We start from the raw sequence: 12,213 nt of genomic DNA, 5'->3' as shown, positions 1-12,213 counted from the left end.
TTGTGGTTCGCTGTCCACTTTCGGAGTGGAAACCCCGCGGAGTCGAGTGCTTTGCGTAATTCTGAAATGGCGGAGATTGCCTGCGACTGAGTGTGAGCACCAGCCAGCACGTCGTCCACGTACATGTAACTCTCCAGGATGTCGCTTGCCATTGGCAATTGTGGGCGCACCTCTTGTGCGAGTTGCTTAATGACGCGAAGGGCGAGGTACGGTGCGCAATTGACTCGGAAGGTGACCGTGGCAAGCTCGTAGTCACACACGTCCCCATTACGGTCGCGAAAGAGTATTCGCTGATAGGGCGTGTGTTGGGAGACACTTGGATCTGGCGGTACATCTTGCTGATGTCGGCATTGAAGACATAGCGGAAGACTCGCCACCTCAGGATTTGCATGGTCAAGTCAGACTGAAGGACTGGCCCCGAATGCAATGTGTCGTTGAGGCTTTTCCCGTTGGAAGATGGGCTGGAGGCGTTGAAGACCACGCGCAGTTTGGTTGTGGTGTTGTCGGGTTTAAACACGGCGTGATGTGGAAGGTAGTAATGGCCGGAGTCATGGCTGGGTGTAACCGCTGTCATGTGGCCTAGCTCTAAATATTCCTGGATAACGGCGTCGTACTGCTCTTTGAGCGGCAAATTCCGCTGCAGACTCTGCTCGTTTTTAAGGAACTGGGCCTGTGCCGCGCACCTGGAGTGTCCTAGATCGACATTCTCTGGACACTTGAAAGGGAGAGTAACAATATACCTCCCATCGGGGGCTCGTTTAGTGGTCTTGCGAAAGTTTTTCTCGCACACAGAATCTGACTCACTCGTAGGTCTCCCCAGAAGGTCCTCCACCTCCTAGAATTTGGTGAGAAGCTTCTCGAGTCGGACGTCCTAATCTAACTAGAGCTTCGTGGTGAAGGCGGAAACCGTCCGAGTCGAGTCAGCTGATACCGGACCGGATAGGACCCATCCGAAGATGGTCTCTTGCCCAGCAGCGAGCCGCAAATGTCAGACCGGAAGCCGCTCAACAGGATAGAAGGAAAGGATGTCAGCGCCTAAAATCTGCGAGCTTCGGTGGAAGGAGGGGTCTGCCAGCGGGAGGTTCGGAAGCTTATCCAAGAAGTGCTGCGGTATCGGGTATGAGGGAAGGTTACCTGCTAATTGAGGCAGAAAATATGCCATGGTCTCGATTTTGAGGCCCGGCCTGGAGGCGGCCCCGATCATGAAGTGACAGCGCCTTTGCGCCTTAGCCGCTACGGTTTGGTTTAAACCTGCGACTTGAGCCTGTATGGCTTCGAACGGTGGCTTAATAATGTTAAAGAGACGTTCAGTGATGAACGTCGCCTCGGAGCCTGAGTCAATCAGTGCGTGGGCACGGAAATTGGTCCCCAGGGGGCAAATATTAATAAGTGCCGTGCCCAGAAGAACGGTACTTGTGCTGTAGGCGAAATAGCTCTGTACGTTGGGCAGAGGTTCGGATGAGCTGGGGGCTTGGGCGGATGTCGAAGCCGCCACCCTGGATGAAGGAGCGGCACGATGCAGAAGCGTGTGATGCCTGGCCCCACAAGTGGAACAATTGTGACTGCTGGAGCAGTCGCGAAGCAGATGACCTCTTGCGAAGCAATTTAGGCAAAGCTGCTTTTTCTTAATGCAGCTGGAACGTGCATCAGCGGACATATTGAGAAAGCGGGGATAAACTCGAATCGGGTGATTCTCTTTGGAACAGAGGTCCCACGTTCGCTTCTTCGAACTCACTTGGGTATTGAAAGAGTGAACCTTGTTTGGCATTGGACTGCCTTGCGAACGGAATGGATTGGAGTGGTTTCGAGAGGTGGTTGGATTTTGGACGCCTTTGGAGGGTGGTGGATTCGTAGCCCCTCGTGAGGTGGCAGGGTCGCTCTCAATAGGCTCGAGAGTCAGATAGTGCTGAGTTAGGAAGGAGTCGATTTCCTTCCAGGGCGGCACCTCTTTTTTGTCCGTTACGGACGCTTCCCACAACGCCCGGCTCAACTTCGGCAATTTGGAAGCGCAGATGGTGACCAGCAGACTATCCCAGTTGTCCGTGCAGACGTTGGAGACCGCTAGCGCATTTAGGACTCCTTGCATCGTACTTTGAAGATCCTTCAAGGCACGACTGCATTCGGATGTTACGCGGGGTAAAAAGAGGAGGATGTTAATTTGGTTGGTCACCAGAAGCCATGCGGACTCAAAACCGTCATTAGTGACGGGGGATTTCTCTACGATGGCCTTCGGATCGCCGCGGGTCTTCTCGGTGAGGTAGTACAGCCTTTCTACCAGAGACAATTTAGGATTGTTGTTCACGACCGCAGTGAACAGATCCCGGAATGTGGGCCAGCGGACGTAGTCCCCTGAGAATGCCTCAATATTGACGGGAGGCAGTCGACAGCCGCCCTGTTGGACTGGCTGTGAAGGAGGAAGAACTGTGGATGTGGCCAGTTGGGCATTGAGGTCACTGAGGCACTGCTCAAATACCACATAGCATTCACCGTATGTGTCACGGATGTCCGCTTGGATTTCTGGCTCCTCGTCAGTCATCACCGCGGAGCAGGCCTTATATTCGGCCTCGACGTCCGTCCACATGCTGAGGATTTGGCCTCGACGGACCTCGGACAAAGAGGCGGATGGGGCGGCGGTAATGCGCTCTGCCAGGTGCGACAGTCGGCCAATAGCGGCGACCAATTTGGTCCCAGCGACTGAGGTGGCGGATTGAGCCATTGTGATGCAGTGTCGAGAGCTGACGGGGCTGCTGACGAAGGACCCCTTCGGATCTTGTTTGGTCACAGCTGGAACCTTAAGAGTGACAGGAGACGGGAACAGAACCGATTTGGTCCTTGCCGCAGGGCTGCTACTGGCTGCTCTCGGAGTGAGGGGTGCCTTGATTTTCTGAGTCGGCGTAGTTCCGGAGGCGGACGAGGTGCGTAGCCGGTTGGAAGAGGTCACAGGCAAAAGCTGGTTGCCGTCCTTGTGACCTGTTGGCATATTCCGAACTCACACACGCACAGAAAATCGGATTTGGAAGTCTTGGAGGGACAGAAGACTGATCTGAGTAGAATTCCAACAGAATGACGCCAGGAAACAAATATAACCCACTTATAGTCGGAACCCACAGTAGTCGGGTCGACTCGGATTGTTTGAGATCACCGTAAAGTGAAATTTCTCAAACAATGAGTGACTTATATTGCGCTGAGCCGAGGAGAGGACCGGTCACACTGATTTGGGCAATATTTTGCAAATATTGTTAGTGCGGGCTCCTCCTCACACTGGTGGTGGCAATATGGGAAATATTGTTAGTGCGATGATCCTCCGTTTACCTCTTTGACGCAGTCGTGATCAGAACTGGGTTATTTGCGGATGGACGGCGGACGGAATGGCATTTATATCCTCGATAGTTGATTGGAATGGGCGATAGTTTGCTCTTTATGTCGTTTTGGATCGATAAAGTGCAGATAAACCTAGTCGCCGTAAGCGTTACCGGAATCTACAGTCAAGAATCTGACTCCGGAAGAACTCTGGAGAACTATCGGGAGAAATACCGAAGAAAAACAGAAAAAATCGGAAAACGGATGACGAAACGGTTTAAATAAGAAATCGTGGATCGTTCACTTTATTTCTTGAAGTGTCGGTGTGTTTGTTTGGAAATTGTCTTTTTATTTTTTATTATTTATTTTTGGTCGAACGCAAGACTCGGTTACGATATCGATATTTTTTTGAATTGCGCCACCTCTAATGCACGGAACAAAAACAACAACAAAGGACCGAAACACCAATTTGCCAATTGGCAGTGGAAATTGCCAAATAATTACTATAAGTGCGCCGTGCCTTGGTCGCGAGTAATTTATTCGGAGAGTGGATACGAATTAACCCTACGAATAAAGCGGGAAACTTTGAAGAAATTGGAACTAGCTGCCTCTTGTATTTATCTGTGGGAAATCATCTGTGGGACTTCGCATCGCCTGTACATTCAATCATTGGTCCTTCGAGCCGGATCTACTTCGCCTTCTCCAACCATATCCAGCATTCGAGCACGGCATCGATTTCACCACCAGGATCCTAAGATAAGTACGATTTTCGTGTGCCTCAAATCCCTTCCATTCGTGATTTGTGTTCCCAATTTCCGAAAAGTCCGAGTTCCGCGATATAAGTACATATATATATTCTTATATATGTACTTATTTCTTCATTTTGTGCCATCCGTTATCCGTGTCTCTTCTTTTTTCGACACCGCCATATTATCGGCGATTCCGGCCGTTCTCCTGTCATTCACCTTCAACTACCAGTGATACGGTCGTTTTTTCGATTACTTGTGTCTGTCCATGATTTGCGGACAAATGAAATAAATAAAAATTAATTCAAAACAAGTGCATTCCGAGCATATGTATGTACGCACATTCCAGCCCTTGAGATACACACATACACACACATCTCCATACGTGTCCCTACAAGTGCATTCCATGCACGACCCACCCCAATAAAAATATACACTGGCACATTCCGAGTGCAACTCCAATTAAAATTAAGTGTTTTATTTCCATAGTTATAACCACACATATATTTACTTCCATACATTCATACATTTATTGCCATAGTTGGCCGCAATATCTTGCCAACTATATGGATAACATAATTCCATACAATAACGAGAAGGAACGTGTGAGTCGTTTCTGGGGACACGACTCTACTTATACCCGTACTCAGTCAGTATATACATACACTTTTGAGCTTATGATTTTTTAGAATTTTAGAAAAAAAAATAAAAATTTTACATTTTACATTTTTTTGCTACATATGCTATCTACATCTACATATAAAATGTCTATTATACATCTAACATGTAGATTGTACATGTTCCATTCATATTCTACATCTCCACCGCTAGGGGTTGCTCGCGCACTGAACGCGGCAGAGTGTGCGAGCGAGAAGGAAGATGAGTTGTGTTGTCTCGGTGGGAGGGGGAGGGGAAGCAACTGAAAATTAATTTCTTCATTCTGGCTATAATTATGATCCGATCTGATTCAGATTCGGCAGTCTGGTAGATATGGTCATTCTCTACGATACTGCGTTTTTAGTTTTATCGTTTCTTTAAAATTGTGCTTGCCACAGATTTTCGTCCTTTGTGGTGGCGGAAGGAGGCGGGGCGAAATTTTGAAATACACTTGTAGCAGTGTGATATCACATGAGTCTGGAAACCAAATTTGGTTGCCCTAGCTCTTATAGTCTCTGAGATCTAGGCGCTCATCGAGACAGACAGACAGACAGACGGACAGACGGACAGACAGACATGGCTATATCGACTCGGCTATTGATGCTGATCAAGAATATATATACTTTATGGGGTCGGAAACGTTTCCTTCTCTGCGTTACACACATCCACTTTTACCACAAATCTAATATACCCCTTAACTCTTTTTTGAGTACGGGTATAAAAATACCACTCCCCGTAGAAAAATACTGCACTCCATACACTACATACATACTCCGCGAAAGTGCCAAATTTAATATAAAATTCGCGATTTCGTACAATTCGTGCACTCCAGCCACTTTTCACGATCGCTACTCCAACTCCAACATCCTCCACTTTCCGAATAAATTACTCGCGACCAAGGCACGGCGCACTTATAGCAATTATTTGGCAATTTCCACTGCCAATTGGCAAATTGGTGTTTCGGTCTTTTGTTGTTGTTTTTGTTCCGTGCATTAGAGGTGGTACAATCCAAAAATATCGGTATCGTAACCGAGTCTTGCGTTCGACCAAAAATAAATTAATAAAAAATAAAAAAGAAAACCTTACTCTCATCTGATAATTTCCAAAGAAACACACCGACACTACAAGAAATAAATTGAACGATCCACGATTTCTAATTTAAACCGTTTCGTCATCCGTTTTCCGATTTTTTCTGTTTTTCTTCGGTATTTCTCCCGATATGTCTCCAGCGCCCATTCCGGAGTCATATTCTTGACTGTAGCTTCCGGTAACGCTTACGGCGACTAGGTTTATCTGCACTTTATCGATCCAAAACGACATAAAGAGCAAACTATCGCCCATTCCAATCAACTATCGAGGATATAAATGCCATTCCGTCCGCCGTCCATCCGCAAATAACCCAGTTCTGATCACGACTGCGTCAAAGAGGTAAACGGAGGAGCCCGCACTAACAATATTTGCAAAATATTGCCCAAATCAGTGTGACCGGTCCTCTCCTCGGCTCAGCGCAATATAAGTCACTCATTGTTTGAGAAATTTCACTTCACGGTGATCTCAAACAATCCGAGTCGACCCGACTACTGTGGGTTCCGACTATAAGTGGGTTATATTTGTTTCCTGGCGTCATTCTGTTGGAATTCTACTCAGATCAGTCTTCTGTCCCTCCAAGACTTCCAAATCCGATTTTCTGTGCGTGTGTGAGTTCGGAATATGCCAACAGGTCACAAGGACGGCAACCAGCTTTTGCCTGTGACCTCTTCCAACCGGCTACGCACCTCGTCCGCCTCCGGAACTACGCCGACTCAGAGAATCAAGGCACCCCTCACTCCGAGAGCAGCCAGTAGCAGCCCTGCGGCAAGGACCAAATCGGTTCTGTTCCCGTCTCCTGTCACTCTTAAGGTTCCAGCTGTGACCAAACAAGATCCGAAGGCGTCCTTCGTCAGCAGCCCCGTCAGCTCTCGACACTGCATCACAATGGCTCAATCCGCCACCTCAGTCGCTGGGACCAAATTGGTCGCCGCTATTGGCCGACTGTCGCACCTGGCAGAGCGCATCACCGCCGCCCCATCCGCCTCTTTGTCCGAGGTCCGTCGAGGCCAAATCCTCAGCATGTGGACGGACGTCGAGGCCGAATATAAGGCCTGCTCCGCGGTGATGACTGACGAGGAGCCAGAAATCCAAGCGGACATCCGTGACACATACGGTGAATGCTATGTGGTATTTGAGCAGTGCCTCAGTGACCTCAATGCCCAACTGGCCACATCCACAGTTCTTCCTCCTTCACAGCCAGTCCAACAGGGCGGCTGTCGACTGCCTCCCGTCAATATTGAGGCATTCTCAGGGGACTACGTCCGCTGGCCCACATTCCGGGATCTGTTCACTGCGGTCGTGATCAACAATCCTAAATTGTCTCTGGTAGAAAGGCTGTACTACCTCACCGAGAAGACCCGCGGCGATCCGAAGGCCATCGTAGAGAAATCCCCCCTCACTAATGACGGTTTCGAGTCCGCATGGTTGGCTCTCCGCAGCCGATATGAAAAGAATCGGCTTCTGGTGACCAACCAAATTAACATCCTCCTCTTTTTACCCCGCGTAACATCCGAATGCAGTCGTGCCTTGAAGGATCTTCAAAGTACGATGCAAGGAGTCCTAAATGCGCTAGCGGTCTCCAACGTCTGCACGGACAACTGGGATAGTCTGCTGGTCACCATCTGCGCTTCCAAATTGCCGAAGTTGAGCCGGGCGTTGTGGGAAGCGTCCGTAACGGACAAAAAAGAGGTGCCGCCCTGGAAGGAAATCGACTCCTTCCTAACTCAGCACTATCTGACTCTCGAGGCTATTGAGAGCGACCCTGCCACCTCACGAAACCACTCCAATCCATTCCGGTCGCAAGGCAGTCCAAGGCCAAACAAGGTTCACTCTTTCAATACCCAAGTGAGTTCGAAGAAGCGAACGTGGAACATCTGTTCCAAAGAGAATCACCCGATTCGAGTTTATCCCCGCTTTCTCAATATGTCCGCTGATGCACGTTCCACCTGCATTAAGAAAAAGCAGCTTTGCCTAAATTGCTTCGCAAGAGGTCATCTGCTTCGCGACTGCTCCAGCAGCCACAATTGTTCCACTTGTGGGGCCAGGCATCACACGCTTCTGCATCGTGCCGCTCCTTCATCCAGGGTGGCGGCTTCGACATCCGCCCAAGCCCCCAGCTCATCCGAACCTCTGCCCAACGTACAGAGCTATTTCGCCTACAGCACAAGTACCGTTCTTCTGGGCACGGCACTTATTAATATTTGCCCCCTGGGGACCAATTTCCGTGCCCACGCACTGATTGACTCAGGCTCCGAGGCGACGTTCATCAGTGAACGTCTCTTTAACATTATTAAGCCACCGTTCGAAGCCATACAGGCTCAAGTCGCAGGTTTAAACCAAACCGTAGCGGCTAAGGCGCAAAGGCGCTGTCACTTCATGATCGGGGCCGCCTCCAGGCCGGGCCTCAAAATCGAGACCATGGCATATTTTCTGCCTCAATTAGCAGGTAACCTTCCCTCATACCCGATACCGCAGCACTTCTTGGATAAGCTTCCAAACCTCCCGCTGGCAGACCCCTCCTTCCACCGAAGCTCGCAGATTTTAGGCGCTGACATCCTTCCTTCTATCCTGTTGAGCGGCTTCCGGTCTGACATTTGCGGCTCGCTGCTGGGCAAGAGACCATCTTCGGATGGGTCCTATCCGGTCCGGTATCAGCTGACTCGACTCGGACGGTTTCCGCCTTCACCACGAAGCTCTAGTTAGATTAGGACGTCCGACTCGAGAAGCTTCTCACCAAATTCTAGGAGGTGGAGGACCTTCCGGGGAGACCTACGAGTGAGTCAGATTCTGTGTGCGAGAAAAACTTTCGCAAGACCACTAAACGAGCCCTCGGCGAAGTCGACTCCGGTGTATGTGAACGGCCTGGAGAATGTGACTCGTGAGGCAGGAAGGTCGCCCATTAGTTGGGTTTGGAGTCGCTTACGATGGAGGAAACAAACCTTACAAGAATGGATCACTGCCCTCACCACGTGACGTAGTCGAGGGATCCAGTATGTTGCCCGGATAAGGCGGATGACCAGCTGGTTCCAACCATGTAGCGATATATGATGGGTGAATCGAACCAGCAGGTGAACCAGGAGACATGCGGGTGGCAACAGGATTGGATGCCGTTCGTTGTAGGACATGGACGCCGAGGCTTGGACTCGGCCACATGCCCGCATGACTCCGTCCTGGTCAAGGAACGGATTAAGATTCTGAGGAGAACTTGTAGTAGGGAGTGGCTGCTTGTTTAGCAGGCACCGATGCTACCCAGCATAATGGAAGCGTTGGGTTGTCAGTGTGACCGCTTGGTGAGCGGCAGCGACCTCCTTTCCGTTCAGCTCCTCGGAGACATGGGTCGTCTGCCGCCCGAGTTCGGAGAAACGGCTGAGGATATCGGAGGCGCTGCTGGTGGCATGGTCCACCTTGACGGCTCGCTTCTCCAGGTCAGTCTCAAGGAGTGAGTCCCGCGGACATGGCCACTCCGATTTTGGACCATGCAACCAAGCAGGGCCATGCCACCACATATCACTTCCGACCAGGTCAGTGGGTCCTAGCCCTCGACTGGCCAGGTCGGCCGGATTGTCCTCGGATCGGACGGTGCTCCATCGCTCGCTGGGCCAACATCGAGTGATTTTGGCTACTCGATTGCCCATGAAAGTGGTCCAATCGCATGCAGGTCTGTTCAGCCAGGCCAAAACAATCGTGGAATCGGTCCAGAAGGATACTTGGCTTGTGTCCAGTGGCAGTTGAGGAAGGATGGCCTTGGAAAGCTCTGTCAGAAGGACGGCTCCGCACAGTTCGAGTCGAGGCAAGGAAACCGTTTTCACGGGGGCCACGCGGGTTTTAGCTGTGAGAAGGGCACAGACAATGTCCTGCGGTGCTCAACTCGGATGTAAATCGCTGCCCCATAGGCACGTTGAGACGCGTCGCAGAAGCCATGTATCTGCACCTTGGCCATTGGACACACGTGCAACCGGAAAACTATTCAGGAACGTCTCCCAGGTTTGAGATAGATCGCTAGGGAGGACGTCATCTCACCCTAACTCTCTTAGCCAAATTTCCCCCATGAAAATTTTGGCTTGGATGACAAAGGGGGCAAGCCATCCCGCTGGATCGAATAGCTGCGCAATCTGCGATAGCACATTGCGCTTCGTACAGGACTCCCGATGAAGTACTTCGGGAGGAGCAAAGAAGAATTCATCGGCACTGGCTTGCCATCGGATCCCCAATGTCTTAGCGATGCTACTTTCTTCAAGCTCTAGGAAGTCAGCTCGAAGTAGGTGGTCAACCGGAATATCGCGCAGTACGCCCTTGTGGTTCGCTGTCCACTTTCGGAGTGGAAACCCCGCGGAGTCGAGTGCTTTGCGTAATTCTGAAATGGCGGAGATTGCCTGCGACTGAGTGTGAGCACCAGCCAGCACGTCGTCCACGTACATGTAACTCTCCAGGATGTCGCTTGCCATTGGCAACTGTGGGCGCACCTCTTGTGCGAGTTGCTTAATGACGCGAAGGGCGAGGTACGGTGCGCAATTGACTCGGAAGGTGACCGTGGCAAGCTCGTAGTCACACACGTCCCCATTACGGTCGCGAAAGAGTATTCGCTGATAGGGCGTGTGTTGGGAGACACTTGGATCTGGCGGTACATCTTGCTGATGTCGGCATTGAAGACATAGCGGAAGACTCGCCACCTCAGGATTTGCATGGTCAAGTCAGACTGAAGGACTGGCCCCGAATGCAATGTGTCGTTGAGGCTTTTCCCGTTGGAAGATGGGCTGGAGGCGTTGAAGACCACGCGCAGTTTGGTTGTGGTGTTGTCGGGTTTAAACACGGCGTGATGTGGAAGGTAGTAATGGCCGGAGTCATGGCTGGGTGTAACCGCTGTCATGTGGCCTAGCTCTAAATATTCCTGGATAACGGCGTCGTACTGCTCTTTGAGCGGCAAATTCCGCTGCAGACTCTGCTCGTTTTTAAGGAACTGGGCCTGTGCCGCGCACCTGGAGTGTCCTAGATCGACATTCTCTGGACACTTGAAAGGGAGAGTAACAATATACCTCCCATCGGGGGCTCGTTTAGTGGTCTTGCGAAAGTTTTTCTCGCACACAGAATCTGACTCACTCGTAGGTCTCCCCAGAAGGTCCTCCACCTCCTAGAATTTGGTGAGAAGCTTCTCGAGTCGGACGTCCTAATCTAACTAGAGCTTCGTGGTGAAGGCGGAAACCGTCCGAGTCGAGTCAGCTGATACCGGACCGGATAGGACCCATCCGAAGATGGTCTCTTGCCCAGCAGCGAGCCGCAAATGTCAGACCGGAAGCCGCTCAACAGGATAGAAGGAAAGATGTCAGCGCCTAAAATCTGCGAGCTTCGGTGGAAGGAGGGGTCTGCCAGCGGGAGGTTCGGAAGCTTATCCAAGAAGTGCTGCGGTATCGGGTATGAGGGAAGGTTACCTGCTAATTGAGGCAGAAAATATGCCATGGTCTCGATTTTGAGGCCCGGCCTGGAGGCGGCCCCGATCATGAAGTGACAGCGCCTTTGCGCCTTAGCCGCTACGGTTTGGTTTAAACCTGCGACTTGAGCCTGTATGGCTTCGAACGGTGGCTTAATAATGTTAAAGAGACGTTCAGTGATGAACGTCGCCTCGGAGCCTGAGTCAATCAGTGCGTGGGAACGGAAATTGGTCCCCAGGTGGCAAATATTAATAAGTGCCGTGCCCAGAAGAACGGTACTTGTGCTGTAGGCGAAATAGCTCTGTACGTTGGGCAGAGGTTCGGATGAGCTGGGGGCTTGGCCGGATGTCGAAGCCGCCACCCTGGATGAAGGAGCGGCACGATGCAGAAGCGTGTGATGCCTGGCCCCACAAGTGGAACAATTGTGACTGCTGGAGCAGTCGCGAAGCAGATGACCTCTTGCGAAGCAATTTAGGCAAAGCTGCTTTTTCTTAATGCAGCTGGAACGTGCATCAGCGGACATATTGAGAAAGCGGGGATAAACTCGAATCGGGTGATTCTCTTTGGAACAGAGGTTCCCACGTTCGCTTCTTCGAACTCACTTGGGTATTGAAAGAGTGAACCTTGTTTGGCCTTGGACTGCCTTGCGAACGGAATGGATTGGAGTGGTTTCGAGAGGTGGTTGGATTTTGGACGCCTTTGGAGGGTGGTGGATTCGTAGCCCCTCGTGAGGTGGCAGGGTCGCTCTCAATAGCCTCGAGAGTCAGATAGTGCTGAGTTAGGAAGGAGTCGATTTCCTTCCAGGGCGGCACCTCTTTTTTGTCCGTTACGGACGCTTCCCACAACGCCCGGCTCAACTTCGGCAATTTGGAAGCGCAGATGGTGACCAGCAGACTATCCCAGTTGTCCGTGCAGGCGTTGGAGACCGCTAGCGCATTTAGGACTCCTTGCATCGTACTTTGAAGATCCTTCAAGGCACGACTGCATTCGCATGT

At 50.9% G+C, this 12,213-nt stretch overlaps 1 protein-coding gene across 1 annotated transcript; it reads right to left on the bottom strand.

Annotated features, from left to right (window-relative positions):
- Window positions 1-8,754: 8,754 nt before the first annotated feature.
- On the bottom strand, window positions 8,755-11,741 carry LOC121405052. Its single transcript, XM_041595615.1, has 6 exons — window positions 11,017-11,741; window positions 10,890-10,920; window positions 10,357-10,800; window positions 9,931-10,270; window positions 9,042-9,621; window positions 8,755-8,962 (listed from the first exon to the last, which is right to left on the bottom strand). The coding sequence occupies exons 1-6, from the start codon at window positions 11,739-11,741 to the stop codon at window positions 8,755-8,757; spliced, it is 2,328 nt and encodes a 775-aa protein (XP_041451549.1).
- Between the last annotated feature and the right edge of the window lie 472 nt (window positions 11,742-12,213).

The sequence above is a fragment of the Drosophila obscura genome, unplaced genomic scaffold (assembly GCF_018151105.1).
Source record: "Drosophila obscura isolate BZ-5 IFL unplaced genomic scaffold, ASM1815110v1 contig_137, whole genome shotgun sequence".
Lineage (NCBI taxonomy): Eukaryota > Metazoa > Arthropoda > Insecta > Diptera > Drosophilidae > Drosophila > Drosophila obscura.
This window is presented reverse-complemented; position numbering and strand designations above follow the sequence as displayed.